Source organism: Aureococcus anophagefferens (genome assembly GCF_000186865.1).
Source record: "Aureococcus anophagefferens unplaced genomic scaffold AURANscaffold_10, whole genome shotgun sequence".
Taxonomy (NCBI): domain Eukaryota; class Pelagophyceae; order Pelagomonadales; family Pelagomonadaceae; genus Aureococcus; species Aureococcus anophagefferens.
In genome coordinates, this window is record NW_008705570.1 from 1,493,265 (window position 1) to 1,513,261 (window position 19,997).

The window sequence follows — 19,997 nt, forward strand, 5'->3', positions numbered from 1 at the left end:
AGGAGGTCGTGCAAGACATTGGTGCGATGTGGGTTTGAGTTGGACGAGCGCGCTGGTGCCGAGAGTGTGCTTTGCAAATGCTTGCCCATTCTTGCCACGCGAGAACAGAATTTGGAGCATCGTCAGTCCTTGAACCGTGGCGAGCCAGTCAGCGTTCGCCGGTCGATCCTTCTAGCCGACACAGCGCCGTCTCATGCGCGTGCTTCTATAGCTAGGCAGACGTTGGCAAGTGTAGATCATGCCCCTCCCTTACCCCCTGCCTGTAGGCTCGTGCTTCCGCGGCGCGGAGGACGAGGTCTTCCGAGTCGAGCGCGCCGGCGGATTTGAGCGCCGCCGCCGGCGGCGGCGCGGCCGGGCGACCGTGACGCGCAGCTCCGAGTCCGCTTCACGACGCCGGTCGACGAAGACTAACATCACGCCGGCGGCGGGGCGCATACCTTAAGAATCGGGGAGCTTCACCACCACGGTCCCGGCGGGCTTGCCGTTGACGGTCGCCGCGAGCGCGTGGACGACGGGGAAGCGGCGGAGGTCCGCGGTTGCGGCGAGGCCTATGACGTCGCCGGCCTCGACGAGGACCGGCTCGTCGAGGAGGCAGAGCACGGACCGCCATGACGTCGCCTCGGTCCAGCAGTCGATGGCGTCCTCGCCGTCGAGGACGATTTTGGGAGCGCAGAAGAAGCCCGTGAGCGTCGACGGCGCGGCCACGGTCCAGGCGTGCTCGCGCGTCTGCTCCAGCCGGAGGTCGTTGGCGTCGATGCACTCCAGGAGCCGCCGGTCGCCGAGGAGCGTCGCGGGCGGCGGCACCATGGGCAGGCGCACGTCGGACGAGCCGCCGTCGCCCGACGCCGGCAGCCGCAAATTCGCCGGCGCGACCCAGGTCTCGGCCCGCGCGGGCACGGACCAGGCGCCGGTCTTCGCGACCAAAGTCGCCGGGAGCTGCGCGAGCGTCGCCGCCATGCCCTCCTCGGACGCCAAATCCCCGACGATCTCGCTGACGACGACGTCGGCGGGGCCCCCCAATACCGAGACGACGGTCGCCGCGACCTCGGACGAGTGGCCCGTGACGACCGTGACGACGTGTGACACGCCCGCGGCGTCGACGGCCGCGCGCGCGCGGTCCGCCGCCGCCGGGCTCACCTCGCACGCGACGACGGCCGCGGCGCCGGCCTTCGCCGCGGCGACGGCGAGCAGCGCCTCCGGGCCCGTGCCGACGTCGAGCACGCGCTTCCCGGGCGCCGCGCGGGCGATGGCGCGCAGGTAGGCGCCCATGCGCACGGCGTCGTTCTTCAGGCTCGAGTAGACGGCGTCGTCGAGGTCCTTGACGAAGACCGCCTTCTGCCGCCGGACGTCCTCCTCGATGGCCAGTCGTTCGCCCAGCGCGGCGTCGTCGAAGAGCGCCGCGGCCTCGAGCGCGGCCATAGCGATTGGTTAGTAGTTGCGATTGGTTAGCAGCAGCGCTTAGGAGTGGAGAGCTAGGCTGTTGGATTGGCAAGCGCTCGACGCTGTGCATGTTGCCTACAACACCTCCGTGTTGAAGAGCGCAATGGACCCCTGAAAAACATGAGATGAAAGCCTTGTTGTGGCTGCTCGTGCTCCGCGCCGCGCAGTGTCGCGGCCGCAGCGACGCGCCGCAGCGCGGCCATCGGCGGAGGAAGGGGCAGCCGTCCAGCTCGGCGGGGCAGCCGTCCGTGGGCGTCTGCTGGACGCGCAACGAGATCCGGCCCGGCGCGGACCCGCTGGAGCCCTGGCGCGAGCTGCGCGCGTCGGCGACGACGTTCCGCCACGCCCACCCGGACGTCGCGACCTGCCTCTTCACGTCCGCGGCGAAGCGCGACGCGGAGGCCGGCGTCGCCGCGCTCGATCTGAAATACGGCCCGCTCCACGGCGGCGAGGTGAAGGGGAAGCTCTTCACGCACGTGGTCGCGCAGGACGACCTGTCCGTGCTCAACGCCTACGCGGGCTTCGCGCGCGTCGCCAAGCGGCAGGACGACCTGCGGCGCTCCAAGGCCGTGCGCCTCGACAGTTTGTGGACCAAGTTCATGAGTCGTTTGATGCGCATCCACAACCTCGCGCGGAGCCCCTTCGACCTGACCCTGTTCGCCGACGACGACACGATCTGGTGCCCGTCCGGGGACCTGGCGGCGCGGCTCCGGGCCCTCGGGGACCCGGCCGCGGGCGCGCCGCGAGGGGCGGACTCGCCCCGGCCGGACGTGCGCTTCGTGCCGCAGGCGTCGGCCAAGGGCAACGTCGACGACGCGCGGGTCGAGGCGGAGCGGCTGCGGGAGACGGCGGCCTGCGCCCGCGCGCTCGGTGATGGCGCCTGGGTCTTCTGCTGGGACGCGGGCGCCGCCGCGCGCCGGGCGATCGCGGAAAACGAACCGCCGCCGACGGCGCGGCCGCGCTGCCCGTCGCTGTCCGCGGACCTGGCGACCCACAGCCAGCGGCTCCAGGGCGGCGCCATCTTCGCGCGCCGGTCGCCGCGCCTCGCCGTCTTCGCGCGCGACTGGATCGAGCGGTTTCTCCGGCTCTACGGCGACGAGCTCGAAAAAACTCCCGACGCCTACGGCGAGGGCCTCGGCAGCGACCAGCCGCCGCTCCGGCTCCTCGTCAAGGATCGCTGCGGCGCCGAGGCCGTCTACAACGGCTCGCGCTGGGACGTCGGCGCGCTGCCCGCGGCCTACAACGGGCGATTTTTGGTTTTGAGCATCCGCGACGGCGGCTTCGACGTGAAAACCACAACGTCGCGCGCCAAGCTCAAGGCGCCGAGCGCCTGGGCCGGCGCCGTCGCGGGCCCCGTGGAGATGCTCCACTCCCACGGCCACGCCAAGTGGCAGGAGCACCACCCGGGGCTGTTGCTCCAGACCGACGCCGTGTGTTCCGCGCTCAACGCGGACCTCGGCGTGCGGACGCTCCAGGACGGGGCGACGACGGGGAGCGTCCACGGCGTGTACGTCGGGGTGGGCAGGTAAACGAGCATTCGCCTCAGCGCGCCGGGACGCCCTCCCCACTCCGCCGCGGTTCCGCGGAACCGCGCGCCCCCCCAAGAACTAGACCACGAATCGAAGGGTAAAGGGTGTCGGGGAATCAAATTCACAGGCGCCGGGACTTGCGCGGGGGCGTGGTGACCTCGTCCCGGCAGACGGGCAGGGACGCGCCGTACTTCTCGCGGCCGAGGAGCCACTGGCGCGCGGTCGCGCGGACCGTCTCGCTCCGCGCCTGCCGGATGAGGTTGCGCATCAGGGGCTCGTCCTGGGCGGCGAACTTGAGCTGGAGGTCGAGCTGGGCGCTGCGCACGTCGGCGCGCCGGCAGTCCGGGCACCGCGCGGCGAAGTACGCGCCCGCGGCCGCGACGTCGCGCGGCCGCACGAGGACGTCGTTCTCCTCGCCGTCGTCGCCGATGCCCGCGGCCGTCGCCGCGCAGACGACGTGGCCGCACTTGGCGACGACGGCGCCGTGGCGGCCGAGGCCGTCGGCGCCGGGCACGCGCGCGAGCTGCTCGCGGAAGCACGACGCGCAGCAGTTGCCGTCGGCGAGGAGGTCGCTGAGCGGGCACGCGTCGCCCGCGCGGCAGAGGTGGGCCGTGGCGTCGTAGAGCGGCAGCTCCGCGAGGGACCCGCCGCAGCAGGCGCAGGCCTCGTCGCTCTCGCGGAAGATGCAGTCCTTGCAGATCACGCCGCCGGCGTCGTGCAGGTAGTCGTGGCCCTCGTTCAGGCCGAGCGTCGACGCGCAGCACGCGCAGGTGAGGTTGCGGTTGACCATGGGCGCTCAGGGCATGTCGGGGAGGGTGTGGGAGATGGTCGGGATGGGCGCGGAGGTGAACTGGTGCGTGTGCGTGCGCTCACCGTTCATGCTTCTCGACGATCATCAGTCGCACGTGTGCGATGCGGTGTCCCGCTTCATCCGAACGGCAAGAACGTACTTGACGAGGATTTGGTTAGCAAACATCAGAGGCCGTCACCGGGGATTTTTTTACTTAGGAGGATGCGACGAGGCGGACGGGCTCGCACACGCGGGAAGCATGAGGTGGGTGGACGCGGCGCACAGGCGGCGAAGCCTCGCGCCGCCTCCGCCCACGCCCGGAGGCTCGGAGCGCCGTGTGGCCGAGAAAGGCCGGAGCGCGGCGCTGGAGTGCGGCCGGGAGGAGTGACACGCCCAGATACGTTTCACACCGACGACAAGCGCCACGGCAGAGCTCTGCCGTCGGGTCGCCCAACAGGCGCTTCAACACACTGCAACAAGCCTTCAAGCCACGAACCGAGCTCTCGATCGAGCGATACAGGCCGAAGCGCAGCCTCTCGCATCATCGCAACGATGGTCTCCGAAGAGAAAATAACCAAGAAACTCACGAAAAAGCTCGGCCGCGAGCCGACGGCCGACGAGGTCGCGAAGAAGATGAAGAAGATGCTGAAGAAGGCCGCGAAGAAGGCCGAGGCCGCGTCGCCGGCCAAGACGGAGAAGAAGCGCAAGGCCGAGGAGGCGCACCCTTCGAAAGACACCAAAAAGCCGAAGACGGACGCGGAGTCCTGGCGCGCCGCGCAGCGCGTCGCCGTGACGCCCGCCGCCGCGTCGGCCAAGTACGCGCCCGCGACGACGTGGGCGTCCGCGCGGTCGATGGTCGACGCCGAGCTCGTCGCGCTCTGCGAGGCCAAGGGCTGGCCCGGCCCGACGCCGATCCAGGCCCAGTGCTGGCCCATCCTCTGCGACGACCGCGACGTCGTCGCCGTCGCGGAGACGGGCTCGGGCAAGACCCTGGGCTTCGGCATGCCCGCGCTGTCGAAATTCAAGCAAGCGCTCGCGGGCCGGGGCAAGCGCCAGCCCGCGATGTTGGTCTTAGCCCCGACGCGCGAGCTCGCGAACCAGAGCTTCGAGGTGCTCCAGGAGTTCTGCGGGAAAGTCGGGGCGACCGCGGCCGTCGCGTACGGCGGCGTGCCGAAGCACGAGCAGAAGCGGGAGATCGCCAAGTGCGCGGCGCTCGTCGCGACGCCGGGCCGCCTCAACGACTTCATCCAGGAGGGTTCCGTCGACCTGTCGAAGGTGTCTTTCTTCTGCCTCGACGAGGCGGACCGCATGCTCGACATGGGCTTTGTGCAGGAGGTGAAGAAGATCGCCGCGGCCTGCGCCAACCCGGAGAAGCTCACGGCCATGTTCAGCGCGACGTGGCCCACGGAGGTGCAGAACATCGCCTCCGAGTTCCTCAAGCCCGACTTCGTGCGCGTCAACGTCGGCGCGGAGCGCGGCGCGGACGAGGGCCCGGAGGCGAACAAGCGCATCGACCAATCCGTGATCGTCACGGAGGAGCGGTCGCGCGACGGCCGCCTGCTGGAGATCCTCAAGCAGCGCTACCAGTCGGGCACGTCGGCCAGCTACGCGACGGCGCGCCTCATCGTCTTCGGCCTCTACAAGAAGGAGTGCGCGCGCCTCGAGACGTTCCTCAACTCGAAAAAGTGGAAGTGCGTCGCGATCCACGGCGACATGTCGCAGGCCGCGCGGAACCAGGCCTTCGAGGACTTCAAGAGCGGCGCCGTGCCGTTGCTCGTGGCGACGGACGTCGCGGCCCGCGGCCTCGACATCCCCAACGTCGAGCTCGTCGTCAACTTCTCGTTCCCTTTGACCATCGAGGACTACGTGCACCGCATCGGCCGCACGGGCCGCGCGGGCAAGACGGGCACGGCCATCACGCTCTTCCACGGCGAGGGCCACGAGAAGGCCCTCGCCGGCGCGCTCCAGAACGTCCTCCGCGGCGCGGACATGCCCGTGCCCAAGGAGCTCCTCAAGTTCGGCTCCACGGTGAAGAAGAAGCAGGACAAGAACTACGGCGCCTTCGGGCCCAAGCGCGGCATGGAGGGCAAGACCGCGACGAAGATCACCTTCGACTAAGATTTGAGCTTAGCCAGCTCGAAGGACTGCGCGCGGCGCCGGTTCGCGACGGCCTGGGGCAGGCCCGGCCGATTGGGCGGCTCGAGGAAGAGGAGCGCCGCGAGCGCGCGCCGGCGCGTCGCGTCGTCGTCCGCCGTCGCGAGGACCGCCTCCCAGGCCGCCGGGGAACGCGGCGCGACGGCGGCGGCCTCCGCGGCGGCGGCCGGTTTTCCGGTGGCCCCGAGGCAAAAAGCGAGCCAGCGCCGCGCCGGCGCGTCCTCGCCCGCGGCCTCCGGCAGCCGCTCGCCGGTCCAGGGCCAGGCCTCGCCGTCCAAGACGGCGGTCCCCGCGAACGAGAGGCCGTCGGCGGCCATCTCCAGCTTTGCCGCGCCGGCGGTGCCGTCCTCGGCGTACTCGCCGCGGAACGCGAGGCCGTCGGCGTCGCCGACGAGCGTCGCGCCGCCGTTGTAGGTCGCGCGGCCGGAGCCGTCGAACGCGAGCTCGCTTCCGTAGAACGACTCGACCCAGCGCGACCGCGGCCACGCCGCCGCCGCGAGGCCGTAGCGCGCGGGGCCGTCGACGAGCGCGCGCGCCGCGGCCGCCGCGGCCTCGGCGTCGCCGGCCTCCGAGGCCGCGAACGACGCGACGACGGCGCCGATCGCCGCGTCGTCGCCGACGAGCTCGCGCGCGACGGCTCCGACGGCGTCGTAGCCGTTCAGGCCCGTGTAGAAGCCCGGCGCGTCGAGCCGCTTCGCGTTGACGCCGGCGCTGCAGCGCGTGAGGCAGGGCGCCGCCGCGACGTCGAGTTGTGTGGTGTCGATGGTGTCGGCGATGACTTCGAGGCACTCCAGCGCCTGCGGGCCGAAGCCGAAGCCGACGCGGCCGCAGCTGTTTATGTTCGTGCAGACGGCGAGTTTCGCTGGCGGCTCCAGCGCTGTTGCGATAGCGCAGCAGAGCAGGACAATGGCATGTCGCATCTGTAAGAGCGACTCACAGATCAGCGCAGCAAAAACAGGACGCCATCATGCCCGGTTCAACAAAGCTTCAAAGGCATGCTTCAGTGTAAAAATCGCTGATTTTGCGCTGCCCCGGGGCCCTTACACGCCGCGGGCAGCCTGGAAAGCATGCTCCGTCGCAAAACGAAGCCCGAAGCACCGCCGAACCAAGATGCCGAGTCGCCGCCGGAGCCGCAGACCGCGCCAAAACCGGACGCGACGCCGAAGGAGGAGCCGTGGTGGGCCGTCACGACGCCGAGGAACGAGGCGCGCCTCTTCTTCGCCGTCTACTTCGCGTGGCAGAGCGCCACGCTCCTCGCGAAGATGCGCGACATGCGCGTCTTCCTCGACATGGGCTACCTCCCCAAGGGCGGCCGCTTCTGCTGGCACGCGCCCGTCGCGCTGACGCCCGCGACGCACGGCTACGCGGTGCTGCTCCTCGCTGCTGCTTTGTTGGCGCTCGCCGCGGCCGTCGCGCGCGCGGCGCCGGCGCCGGCGACGCGGTGCCTCGCCCTCGGCGCCTACGCCGCCGCGCGCGTCGCGTTCCCGCCCGTCGAGCGCATGGCGTCCATCGAGAAGAAGGCGAACATGGTCTACGTCACTTTGCTCCTCGCCGCCGCGGCGCCCGAGGACGCGCTCACCGGCGCCTGGGGCGCGCCGACGGCCGCCTGGCCGCTCACGGTCTACCGCGTCGTTATTTACGTCGCCTACTTCAACGCGGGCGTGTCGAAGCTCGTCGCCGCGTCGCCGACGCCGTCGTCCGCGGAGTTCGCCGCGACGTCCCACGGCGCGGCGCGCTGGCTGCCCGGGTTGTCCGCGCTCGTGCTCCGCGGCGCGCGGCGCGTGTCGTTGGACTTCTCCGACGGCGGCACGCTGCGGGGGGCCGTCGCGTCGCATCTGGCGCTGCGACCGCCGCTCGAGGGCGTCGCGAGGCAGCTCGTCGACGCGCCGGCGGCGTGCGCCCTCCTCTCATTCGGGTCCCTCGCCTTCGAGCTGCTGGGCTGGACGCTGGCCCTGCGGCCGCGGGAAGCGCACCGGCTGCTGGCCGCGGGCGTCGGCGCCGTCGGCTTCCACCTGGGCATCTTCCTGCTCATGCGCATCAACTACCTGCTGTTCTGGGGCCCGTCGCTGCTTTCCTTCTTCACGCCCTTCCTCGCGACGGCGGCCCTGGGGGCGTCGCCGCCGGCACCGCCGCCGAGGCGCCCCGCGCGGTGGCGCGCGGTCGCGGTCGCGGTCGCGCTCGTCGGCGCGTCGCTGCTGCCGAACGCGCACACCTGGGAGGACCACCCCCTCAAGCGCTGGATCCCCTGGGTCTCCGAGTACGAGATGTTCGCGTCGCGCAAGGCCCACGACCTGGCGCTCGGGCCGGCGGTCCGCGCGCGCGTCGCGTGGGCGCCGCGCGGCGGCGACCTCCGGCCCTGGTCCCCGTCGGGCGGCGGCCTCCACGTGCTCAAGCAGTCGCGGGACGTGCTCACGCAGCTCGCCGGCTGCGAGAGCCGCGGCGCCGCGAAGCTCGCGCGCGCCGTCGAGCTCGACGTCGGCGAAAGTATATCCCGCCTCGAGGTCTACCAGGTCGTCGCGGCGCTCGCCGCGGCGCCCGACGCGCCGGACGCCGGCGCCGGCGACGACGGCGACGACGCGCCGTCGGCGGCCTCCTTCAACGCCGCGCGCGAGGCCATGGCGCGGCGGTACGACTTCCGCGCGACGTCCCGCTTCGTCGCCACCGTCGCCGACGACCGCATCCTGCAGCTGGACCGCAACGGCACGAACCGGTGGACGCTGCGCTTCGCCGGCTGCGGCGCGACGAGCATCCCCGTCGCGACGTGGCGGGACCGCGCGCGGACGTGCGGCGCGGCGAGCCGCCGCCGGACCGTCGGCGCGGCCGTCGGCGCGGCGCTCGCGGACTCCCCCAAGGGCGAGCACCTCGCGAAGCGCGAGGACGCCGGCGACCGCATCGCCGAGGCCAAGGCCTGGCTCCGGGTGGCGTCGAGCGAACGCAAGCGGTGGACGGGCCTCCCGCTGACGCCGTCCGTGTCGCCTCCGCCGTGGGTCTCGACGGGCGTCTTCGCGACGAAGGACCCGCTCGCCGCGACGCTCGGGCGCACGGTCCAGAGCTACACGCTGAACGTGGCCTGCAAGGAGGAATTGAAGGGGCCCTGCGGCAAGGCCAAGAGCCGCGCGCTCTGCGTCGCGCGGCGCGCGGGCGCGCGGGCATCGCCGGAGTGCTGGGCCGCGATCCAGCCGGCCCTCGGCGGCGCGCTGCGCAAGCTCGTGCCCGAGGAGGTCGAGGAGCCCTCGGCGCGCCGCGGGCGGCGCGACGGGCGCCGCGGGAGGCGCGACGGCGGCGGCGGCGCGGAGAGGCCCCCGCGCCGCGGCGACGGCGAGGAGGGAGACCGCGGTCCGAGGCCCCCGCGCCGCGGCGACGGCGACGACGGCGAGGACCGCCCGAGGCCCGCGCGCGCGCCGCGGCGGCGGCCCGGCGACGGCGGCGACGGCCGGCGGCCGCGGCCCCGCGGCGACGCCCCGGCGTTCGACGCGCCCCCCGACGAAGCCGGCGCGGCCCGCTAGACGCGCCTTTTAATCCGCCTTGTCGCCCTTGGCGAGGTTCTCGAGGTGCGCCTTGGCGTCGGCCGCGGCCTGCTCCGCCTCGTCCTGGAGCTTCTTCTTCTTGACGACCTGCTGGCAGTAGTACTCGGCGTCGAAGACCTCGTAGGCGTACGTCGGCCGCCAGGGCTTGGGCTCCGTGTTGATGCAGGCGAGGGCCGAGATCAGCACGAAGCTCAGGACGTAGTGGCCGCGCTTGATCTGGTCGAGGTCGTCCGCGAGGTCGCTGCCGGGCGCCGCGGCCGCGACGCGCAGCTCCGCGGGCTGGAGGTACCAGATGAGGTAGGGCGCGGCGAAGACGAAGTCGACGACGAGGTAGAAGGGGCGGAAATTGAAGGGCACCGTGTCCCGGTTGAGGAAGAGGTCGCGGACGCCGACGTACCAGCGCCGGTAGACGCCGACGGCCATGACGACGATGAGCAGCGGCACGAGGACGCTCGTCACGAGGCTCGGGATCCTGCGGGCGGCGCGGTTTGCATTTTTTTCGGTTTGAAAACGACGCGGGGCGCGCGCATGACGGCGTAGTAGGCGCGGGCGACCTCCGGCTCCTGGAAGTCGAAGACCAAGTCGACGATGACGATGCCGAGGACGCCGGCGCAGGCCTGCTGGAGCGCGTAGGCCGGCCAGCCCCAGGCCTTGCCGGGCTTGCGGTCGCCGCCGGGACCCGCGTACATGCTGGCGCTTTGGCTGGGCTGGCTGCCGCTGCTGGCTGCCCACCAGAATTCGTCGAGCCTCGGGGTTCAAGTTTGGGGGTACTCCTCTGCACATGTCGATGGTGCCGAGGCTGCCCGCTCGTGCTCGAGCTGCTCGCGAGCGCCAACGACGTCCCGAAGCGCGGCCCGCGTGCGGCGCGGGTGCATCCAGCATGGCGGGGGATCGCCCGAAGCGCGAGCGGAAAATGAGCGTCCAGGCTGAGGAGAGCGCGGCCAACGCGAAGGCGGCGACTGCGCTCGCGGCCGCGGCGCGCGAGGACCGCGAGGCCAAAGCCAAGGCCGCAAAGGCAGCCAAGTCCAAGCCCGCGGCGGCGGCCAAGAAGGCGACCAAGACCAAGAAACGCACCGTCGAGAAGAAGTCCGCCGCGCCCAAAAAGAAGAAGGCCGCACCGGCCAAGAAGCCCGCGACGAAAAAGACGAAGACGAAGAAGACCGACAAGACGTGCCCCGTGCTCTCAGTCGAATGGACGGTTTCAGTCACAGATATAGAAACTGGCAGTGATGACGGCGAATGCTACAAATCAGATGGACCGCCTCAGAGTAAAGAAACACTCGAATTCGAGGCTCCCGCGGGAGCGAAGTGGTTCACCATGCGCGAGGACAGAGACGGCGTCCAGTTCGGCCCCTATTTCGAACTGAGAGAAGCCCAGGAGTTTAATTACGACGCAGGAGAAGATGGCAGCTTCACATACGCCGAAGCCATGAAACTTATCGGAGACCACGAAGCCAAGAAGAAAAAAGATGGCCCGCCCATGCTCCACTGGGGCTCAGTGGGGGGCTACAGCGCGGCTTTCGAATTGAGGAAGGCCGACGGAGGCGCGCTCCAGTTTCGATTCGTCGACGCTCAGGTGGAAATCCGCAGCCCGGAGGAATATGAGGATTGTGGCTACTACTAGTACCAGGCTCCTGATGATCCCCGGAGTAGAGGCGGCCTGGCACCCATTCCGCCCGAATAAAGAAAAGTAGCCTCCTGCTGGCTGCCCACCAGAATTCGTCGAGCCTCGGGGTTCAAGTTTGGGGGTAACTCCTCTGCATATGTCGATGGTGCCGAGGCTGCCCACACAGCTCGCGCTGGGGCGGACGTCGGCCAGCACGCGGCACTTTTGATCGAGCGCATCGGGGGCGACAACACATGCCACCGCAACCTCCTCCCGCAGGAGCCCTGCTCAATAAATCGGTGCTTTGGAACGACGAGTGGCGTAGCTCGGTAGGCTCGAAACCGAGACCGCTCTGGGTCCTGCCGCCGGGCTCGCACGATGGTCCCGCGGACACCTACCAAGTGAAATGGAGCGAGCGCGGCGGCGGATGCAGCCACAACTACGTCGACGTAGAGGACGTGCGTGACGACGACGAAGCGGTCGCGCGCGCGGCGCACGCGCAGGACGTCGAGGCTGCCGGACCGCCGGCAGCTGCCGCGCCGTTGAACCAGGGCCTGCGCCTCCTCGAGGCCGCGGGTTCGCACACGGTCGTCGTCAAGAAGGAGCGCGATGAGGCCAAAGAAGACGCGGAAGAGCAGGAAGAGCTGGCCGGTCAGCTCGTCCAGTCGGAAAACGCGAAGATGACGCACATCGACGAGCTCAAGGCCGCGGTCTCTACTAAGGACACGCGCATCGGGGAGCTCGAAGCGGACCTCTTGAGCAACGCTACGCGCATCGGGGAGCTCGAGGCGTCGCTCCGGGCGAAGGACGAGACGATCGCGGAGCTGCGCGGACGCGTGGCCGAGCTGGAGAAGTCGGGGCCGAAGAAGCACAAGCCCGCGGCGGCGGCGAAGAAGCCCGCTGCGGCCAAGAAGAGGAAGGTCGCGCCGCCGGCCAAAAAGCCCGCGACGAAGAAGACGAAGACCCAGAAGATGGACAAGACGTGCCCACTGTCTTCCGTGGGATGGATAATTAATGTTATAGATGAAGAAGGCAACGAAGAAGCCGGCGACTTCCATGATTCAAAAAAACCGATCAGCAACCAAACACTCAAGATCAAAGCACCTCGTGCGGGGGCAAAATGGTTCACCATTCGCGAAGAAGGTCAGTTTGAATTTTATCCCTGGTTCAACTTCAAAAATGGCGACGAGTATGATTACGAGTTCGCCGAAGTCGGTAGTTTTGAATACTTCGAGGCTATGAACTTTATCATAGACCACAAAGCCGGCAGAAAACGTGGCCCGCCTACGATCCACTACGAATTCGCGCACCCCGGTTGGGGAAGCATCAATTTCGAGTTGAGAAAGGCCAAGAAAAAAGGTGAGCTCCAGGTTCGATTCGTCGACGCTGAAGTTGAGATACTCAGCCCAGAGGAGTATGATGGATACCCATGGGTCCTGTAAGCTAAGAGCAAAATAGCCTCCTTACTACATGAGCGGCGGCGGCTCGTCGTCGTCGTCGTCGTCGGCGGCGGCCGGCGCCGGCGCGTTCTTGCGCACGGTGGAGACCGCGGTCATCTTCGCGGCGTCGTCCCTCGGGGGCCGCTTCGCGTCGGAGAGCATCATGGCGCCGAGGGAGCCGATGGACTTCTCCGGCACGGCGCTGCGGTTGTCGAGGGGCTGCGCGTTCGACGGCTTGAGCCGCGTCTGGCCGTGGCGGTCCTTGGCCGGCGCGGGCCCGGCCTCGAGGCGCCGGAGCCGGTCGTCGCGCGCGGCCTTGTTCTTCTCCTTCAAAAACAGGGGCCCGGCGTCGGCGTCGAGCTTGGGCATGGTGACGACGAGGTGGCCCGTCGTCTTCGACCGCTGCGCCTTGGCGTCCGACGCTTTGACCTCCGCGGGCAGCGCGAGGCGCAGCGTCTTCGACTTGATGACGACGGAGACGTAGTGCGGGTGCACGTCCAAATCGATCAGCGACGAGTCGAGGTGGCGCTGGACGTGGACGTCCAGGACCACGAAGCCGGGCTTCGACTCCTCGTCCCAGTGGAACTCCCACTTGCCCTGGTTGCACTGCTGGATCGCGCCGCGCTCCTCCCGCTCCCGGGCCTTGGCGACGGCCTTGGCCTGCTCCTTCTCGTAGTCGCGCTCCTTGGGCTTCATGGCGTTCTGCTTGTGGTCCTTCTCGGCCTTCTGCTCCGCGACCTCCTCGTACATTTTCGTGCGGACCTCCGGCGTGTAGGGCGCGGCCTCGTCGACGTCGAGGTCGCGGTAGTCCACGGGCGCCTTGGCCTTTTTTTCCGCGGCCTTGGCCGCCGCCAGGCCCCGCAGCTCGACGCTGAGCTTGGGCAGCTGCTGCTCCGCGACGATGCGGACGCCGCGCGTGATCGGTTCGCCGTCGACGAATTTCAGCTGCGGCAGCCGCGCGACGACGTAATTCTTGAAGCCCGGCCAGTCGACCTGGGCCGGGTTGCCCATCATGTAGAGGTCCCGAAGATGAATCCGGCTCGCCAGGTTGTCCATGGATTCCTCCAACGCGTCGACGTCCACGAAGTTCACCGTCAGGTCCAACTTGTTCAGGAACTCGCACTTGTCCAAACCCTCGACCTTCGAGATGTTGTTCAGCGCCAGATTGAGGTACTCCAAATCCTTCATGTGGTGCAAATTCTCCATCTTCGAGATGATGTTGTTCTGGAGGTACAGGATCTTCAATTTCCGGCAGATCGTGCCGAGGCACGGCGCGATCGCGAGGAGCTCCTCCTGGTGCAGCGTCAGCTCCTCGAGCGTGCTGATGACGCCCTCGTTGTGCTCCGCGCGCTTCCGGATCAGCTCCCGCGTGATATGGTTCGCGCCCTTCTTCGGGCCCTCCTCCTCGTCGTCGTCCTTGGGCTCGGCCATGCTCGCGAGGCGGCTCATCGTCGGCGGCGCACGGCGTCTGCGGCGCGACCGGTGGTGTGGTTGGCGGCGACGGCGACGCGGCGACGCGGCGACGACGCGGCGACGCGGCGCACGGCTCGGCGGCGCGCGCGACCGACGGCTTGTCGTTGCGCGCGGGCGCAGCGGCTGCTGAGCTGCCACAGCCCGAGATCCGTTCAGCGACAGCTTGAACGCCTCGTTGAGCGCCCGCGTGCGCGGGTCTTTTTGGGCGGCACTCTGCCCGAGTCTCTGCTGGGAGGCCTCCCGGGCGACGGCGCAGCAGTCGTTGCGGCAGGCGCTGCCGCAGCGTTTTGCCGGTCGGCGAGGTTGGCCGGGGGGCGCCGGCGCGCGCCGCGCGCGACTCGGATCGCCTCGGCTCGTGGCAAGGGCCTAGGGCTTCGGCGAAGCTTACCGAAGTACGACGTCAATGACCGTGAAGTGCACGATGCACGCCGCGGTCGCGACGAGCATCCGGACCTGGCAGAGCCACGGGTACTTACGCCGCCACATGCGCTTGTCCCGGGCCGCACGCGTGCCGGCCAAGGGCGTCGGCGGCCCCTTTCGTGGGGCCGTTGACCAAGACGCGCACGCTCGCGTACAAGGACCTCGAGAACTAGGTCCAGGCGATCGCGGAGGACAAGCTCCGGGCCGCGGTCGTCGGGGACACGTGCGAGCCCCGGGACAAGCACGACCACGACCACACCGGAGCCGGCGGAGCGTATTTGCGTTACACGAAGGCGCCACTGGTCGCCCTCTCGCTCGCGGAGCGCGTCGCCAGCGCGCTCCAAGACGCCCAAGGCAAGACCGACGACCAAAGAGGAGACGACATCGCCGCGTTCAAGCACGTGCCAGTGTTCTTCGCGGGCTAGGGCGCGCAGACCGTTGGGAAGGCGCCCTCCGCGGACAAGGAGAAATGTGACATGCGCGACGACGGGGAGTAAGAAGTGCGGAGCAGCTAACATAGCCTACCTAGGCCCTCGGATGACGCTGGGACGGCGCGAGGCACGATCGTCTCGCCGTGATTTTCACGAGGCGTTTGCCGAGAAAATCACAGAGATGATGGCTTCGCGCGACGCGAACGGCATGGCCTGGGAGGCGACGAACGTGTCACCGCGCTCGAACGCATCGCTCGTCGTCAAGTTTCGGGCCCAAGACGTGTCGCGCTCGAGTGCTTACCGGCCGAGCCCACACAGCGCTCTCTCGTTCGACGCCATCGCCGCCGCGGATGCGGAAGCACGCCGCAAGCCCGTCCATGCGCTCGGCCTCAGCAACTCGCAAAAGCTCGCGACATCGGTGCTCCTAAAGCTGAAACATCGCCTCGCCGCCGATCGGGCCGAGCACGCGCCGCGCGCGGTCGAGAACGCGGGCGGCGACGGCCGGGCGACCGCGGCGGCGGCTCTGTGGTCCATCGCCGGCGACCGCTCGGCCGACCACGTCAGCCGCTGTCTCGAACTCGTCGCGGACCTCGACCGCCACTTCGCGCCGCAGTCGCCCGTCCACGGGCTCTACCAGTCGTTCCTCCACGAGCCGTCGAGCGTCGCCGATTACAAGGAGCGCGTGCTCGCGATCGTGGCGCATCTCAAGCCAAACCAGCGCCTGCTCCACAAATTCTACGGCCTCCTTCCGGCGTGGGTCTTCCGTTAGGGGACGCGCGCCTCAAAAATTCGACGGCCTCGTCGCGCCCTGGGTCTTTAGATAAACGCGCCTTACCAGCAACTAGCAGCGGGACGCGTCGACGGTCCAGGTGCCCGCGGCCCAGTCGACGGCGTAGTCGCAGCGGCGGTAGGCGTCGTCGTGCCAGGGCTTCGTCGGGTAGCGGCGGCCGCGGTCGTCGTAGACCGACTCCACGGTCTTCAGGCGGTGGTCGAAGGCCGGCGACTGGAGCCAGGACGGGTCGCCGTCGACCTGCGGCGCGCCCGCGAGGTCGACGAGGCGCCGGATGTAGGCCCAGGCGTTGTCGCCTTCCGCGGACGTGTAGTGCAGGTCCTGCTCGCGGCCGCTCGCCGCGACGGTCGCCAGCCGCGCGTCGACCCAGGCCTCGCGCTCGTCCCTCCCCGCGAGCGCCGCGTCCGGCGCCGCCAGGGCCTCGGCGAGGTACAGCGCCTGGGCCTCGAAGAAGGGGATGGGGCAGGGCACGGACAGCTGGACGCCCACGAAGCCCAGCGTCGGCCGCGCCGCGTGCTGCAGATGCAGGTACAGCGGCCGGCAGCTCCGGCGCCCCTCGAAGGTCATGTCCACGGCCTCCTCCTCGAAGAAGGGGAAGTCGTAGACGTAGCCCGTCGCCAACAGAACCCGGTCCACGGCCGGGCCCGGCGCGTAGGACTCGCCGACCTTCATCCGCCCGTCGGCCGTCAGCTCGGCGCCGACGGGCACGTGCGTCACGCCGTCGCCGCCGTAGGGCTCCGCGCACTTCTTCTCCATCACGTACACCCAGGACGCGACGCCGCGCAGCTCGCGCGCGAGGTCGACGCCCGACGACCGGCCGCCGACGACGAGCACGGACTTGCCCGCGTAGGGGCTCGGCTCGTCGTAGCGCTGCGAGTGCGAGATTGAGCGGTCGCCGCCGCCCGCGAGCCACGCCGCCTGCCCCGCGATCTCCGGCTCGTAGGGCCGGTTGTAGTGGCCGTTGGCGACGACGACGGCGTCGAAGCGCTCGTCGCGGCAGCCGCCGTCGCCGTCCCACGCGACCGTCCACGCGTCCCCGGCCGGCGCGACGGACGTCACCGTGGCGCCGAAGCGAGCCACGGCGTCGACGCCGAATTCCGCCGCGTAGCGCTCGATGTAGGCGCCCAACGCCTCCGCGTCGACGTACGACGGCAGGCCCTCGGCGAAGTCCAAATCGGGCGATTGCATGACGACGGTCGGCAGGTTCGTCCGCAGGCTCTTGTAGACGACGTCGTTCGTCGGCGCCGGCGCCCAGACGCCGCCGAACGTCGCGCCGGCCTCGAAGAGCGTCGGCTCGTGGCCGCCGCGCTTCAGGTAGCGCGCGGCGACGACGCCGGCGCTGCCGCCGCCGATGACGGCGACCTTGCGGCTCACGCGCGGCGTCAGCGCCGCCGCCGCCGCGTGGGACGCCATGGTGGCTAGGAAGCGCGCTAGTTGCATGCGACGACGACGCTGGCGGCGCTGTCGATGGCGCGATGGTTGACTTCTGCCACTTGCCGGCGCGGTGCCGCTCGCTGAATCAGCCTCGAGAGGCAGCCGATGCGCTCGCACGCAATCACCATCATACTCATCCAAACGCTACTTCGCAGCTGCCCAAGCAGCGCGTTCCTCGCAACGTCGATGGCCAGGAAAGCCGCCGCCGCGCCCCTGCGCCGTTCGTCGCGCCTTGCCGGTGAGGCTGCACCCGCCGCCTCGACGACGAAAGCCGCCGCCAAGGCGCCGAAGCGAGCCATCACCACGAAGGCCGCCTCGACGACGAAGGCCGCCGCAAAGGCGCCGGCGGGCGCGCGCCGCGACGCCAGCGACGCGACCGCGGCCGCGGCGAAGGCGCTCGCGTCGAAGTTCGAGTACGCCTTCGGCGTCGACGAGGTCGGCCGGGGCTGCCTCGCCGGGCCCGTCGTCACCTGCGCGTGCTACCTGCCCCCCGGCGCCGAGATCGATGATTTGACGGATTCGAAGCAGCTCGCGACGGAGGACCTGCGAGAAGCCGTCTACGCGCGCCTGCTCGCCACGCCGGGCCTCCGCTTCGCGCTGGCCAAGGCCGAGGCGCCCGTCGTCGACGAGCTCAACATCCTCCAGGCCAACCTCCAGGCCATGCGAACGGCGTCAGAAGCGCTCTGCGACCGCCTCGCGGCCGGCGGCGAGCGCGGGGGCGATCTCGAGGTCCTGGACGTCGCGACGCGCGACGACGACGAGGACGGCGCGGACGCCGACGACGGCGCGCGCTTTTTAGCGCTCGTCGACGGCGTCGACGACCCCTGGCGCTACCGGCCGCGCGCGCGGCGGGACCGCGACCTGGCCTGCCGCACGATCAAGAAGGGCGACGCGAGCGTTTCCGCCATCTCCGCGGCGTCGGTCATCGCCAAGGTCACGCGCGACCGCATCATGAACGCCCTCGCCGGGGACTACCCGGAGTACGACTGGGCGAGCAACAAGCAGCGTCCTGTGGCGGTTTTTCGAGAGATTTTGACCGGGAAAACGAAGAGAAATCGTTACCGACATGCTTGGTAGGCAACAAGGCCTACGGCACGCATGCGCACCGCTGCGCAATCGTCGCAAACGGCTGGGTCGACGGCGTCCACCGCGAGACCTTCGACCCCGTCCGCTCGATCCTCGCGGCCGGCGGCGCCAACAAGCGCAAGCCCGCGGCGAAGAAGCCCGCGGCGAAGCGCGAGGCGAAGCCCGCGGCGAAGAAGCCCACGGCGAAGCGCGCGCGGAAGTAAGTGCCGCACTCCGGGTCCTACAGACCGGTATTACAGAGGGGGCACGTCGGCTGCTTCCCCTTGCGCGCGTTCGTGAGCGCCCAGCGGTCGATGCACTCGATGTGGAAGCAGTGGGAGCATTTCAGGACGCGATAGATGTCGCCGTCGGCCCACTGCTCCGCGCAGATGGGGCAGCAGTCCATGTGCTCGAGGAACGCGGCCTCGAGCTCCGACCGCTCGAGGCAGCCCTTCGCTCTGTCGCCGAGGCGCCGCCGGAGGTCCGCGACGCTCAGGTTCCGCACGCCGTAGTAGACCTCGGTCTGCAGCTTGCGCACGCGGTTGATGACCTCGTCGAAGACCTTGTCCGCGTCCGGCGGCGGCGGCCCGCCGAGGCCCGCGCCGCCGGCCGCGCGGAACTGGCCGCTCATCGCCTGCTGCACCGCGTAGAACGAGAGCAGCAGCCCGCCGAAGGTCACGAACGGGAGCAGCTGGGGCGCCAGCGCGTCCAAATTCATCGGCAGGCTCCCGTTCAGCGCCATCATGCCCAGGCTCACGGCCACGCTGAAGGCGAAGCCGGACGCGCCGCCGCCGGCGTAGAAGAAGAACATGGTGTCGTCGCGGGACGCGGGCGCGCCCGAGGCGTGCGCGCGGTCGAGGAGGTCCCGCGGCCGGCCGCGTGGAGCCGGGCGGCGGAGCAGCAGCACGGATTGCTTCGGGCCCCGCGTGCTGACGGCAGCTTCATTTGGGTGAACGTCAAGGAGCAGTGTTTATCTCATTTCTCGCGCAGGTACTTGAACGCCACGGAGAAGTCCTTGTCGGCGTAGCCGCCCTCGCAGAGCGCGTCGTAGAAGGCCAGCGCCGCGGAGCCGAGGGGGATCTCCGCGGCGACGGGCGCGGCGGCGCCCGCCGCGAGGCCCAGGTCCTTGCGCATGAGCTTGGCCGCGAAGCCGCCGGCGTAGTCGCGGTTCGCCGGCGACGCCTCCGTGACGCCCGGCGCCGGGTGGTACGTGTCGCAGGACCAGCAGCGGGCCGTCGACGTCGACAACACCTCGTTGAGCGCCGCGGGCGAGACGCCGAGGCGGTCGCCCAGGTTCGTCGCCTCGGAGACGCCGAGCATGGAGATGGCCAGCACCAGATTGTTGCAGAGCTTGGCGACGCCGCCGGCGCCGACGCCGCCGCAGTGGATCACGCGCGCGCCCATCGATTCCAGGAGCGGCCGCGCGGCGTCGACGTCCGCGGCGTCGCCCCCGACCATGAACGTGAGCGTGCCCGCGTCCGCGGCGGGCACGCCGCCGCTCACGGGCGCGTCGAGGAAGGTGATGTTTTTCGCCGCGGCCGCCGCCGCGACCTCGCGCGACACCGCCGGGTCGACCGTCGACGTGTCGACGCACGCGCTCCCCGCGGCGAGCGCCTCGAGCACGCCGCCGGGCCCGAGGTAGACGGCGCGCACGGCGTCGTTGGACGGCAGCGACGTCACGACGGCGTCGGCGCCGCGCGCGGCGCCGGCGACGTCCGCCGCGGCCTCGACCTGGCCGACCTCCGCCGCGAGCTTCGGGCCGATGGCGACGTCGCCGTCGAAGGCGGACACGAGCGCGGTCCTGGCCACGTTGCGCGCCATGCCGTAGCCCATGTTGCCGAGGCCCACGAAGCCGATCTTGCGCAGAGCCATGCTGCTGTCGCGTGAAAGGGTGAGAGC

General features: G+C 70.0%; 6 protein-coding genes across 6 annotated transcripts in view; 3 read left to right on the top strand and 3 right to left on the bottom strand.

Annotated features, from left to right (window-relative positions):
* The window catches only part of AURANDRAFT_64550 (hypothetical protein), a gene marked incomplete at both ends in the record, with an annotated part of 5,175 nt that extends 1,416 nt beyond the window's left edge, over window positions 1-3,759 (bottom strand). The window contains 2 exons of the mRNA XM_009039105.1: window positions 460-1,404; window positions 3,127-3,759. Of these exons, the coding sequence (XP_009037353.1) occupies window positions 460-1,404; window positions 3,127-3,759 (1,578 nt within the window). The remainder of the gene's footprint in view (window positions 1-459; window positions 1,405-3,126) is intronic.
* Window positions 3,760-4,611: 852 nt separating this feature from the next.
* On the top strand, window positions 4,612-5,877 carry AURANDRAFT_26912 (hypothetical protein; the record flags this gene model as incomplete). The annotated part of the gene is made up of 1 exon (XM_009039070.1): window positions 4,612-5,877. One exon carries the CDS (start codon window positions 4,612-4,614, stop codon window positions 5,875-5,877), a length of 1,266 nt encoding a protein of 421 aa, XP_009037318.1.
* A 1,103-nt stretch (window positions 5,878-6,980) lies between these two features.
* Window positions 6,981-12,073, top strand: AURANDRAFT_64552 (hypothetical protein; the record flags this gene model as incomplete). The annotated part of the gene is made up of 4 exons (XM_009039071.1): window positions 6,981-9,134; window positions 10,366-10,638; window positions 11,703-12,037; window positions 12,070-12,073. The coding sequence occupies 4 exons, from the start codon at window positions 6,981-6,983 to the stop codon at window positions 12,071-12,073; spliced, it is 2,766 nt and encodes a 921-aa protein (XP_009037319.1).
* Window positions 12,074-12,845: 772 nt separating this feature from the next.
* Window positions 12,846-13,859, bottom strand: AURANDRAFT_3195 (hypothetical protein; the record flags this gene model as incomplete). The annotated part of the gene is made up of 1 exon (XM_009038927.1): window positions 12,846-13,859. A coding segment is annotated over one exon (1,014 nt), but the record flags the coding sequence as incomplete, so codon positions are not given.
* A 3,597-nt stretch (window positions 13,860-17,456) lies between these two features.
* Window positions 17,457-18,068, top strand: AURANDRAFT_6827 (hypothetical protein; the record flags this gene model as incomplete). The annotated part of the gene is made up of 2 exons (XM_009038948.1): window positions 17,457-17,771; window positions 17,916-18,068. Coding segments are annotated over 2 exons (468 nt in total), but the record flags the coding sequence as incomplete, so codon positions are not given.
* Window positions 18,069-19,073: 1,005 nt separating this feature from the next.
* On the bottom strand, window positions 19,074-19,970 carry AURANDRAFT_26953 (hypothetical protein; the record flags this gene model as incomplete). Its single annotated transcript, XM_009039104.1, has 1 exon — window positions 19,074-19,970. The coding sequence occupies one exon, from the start codon at window positions 19,968-19,970 to the stop codon at window positions 19,074-19,076; it is 897 nt and encodes a 298-aa protein (XP_009037352.1).
* Between the last annotated feature and the right edge of the window lie 27 nt (window positions 19,971-19,997).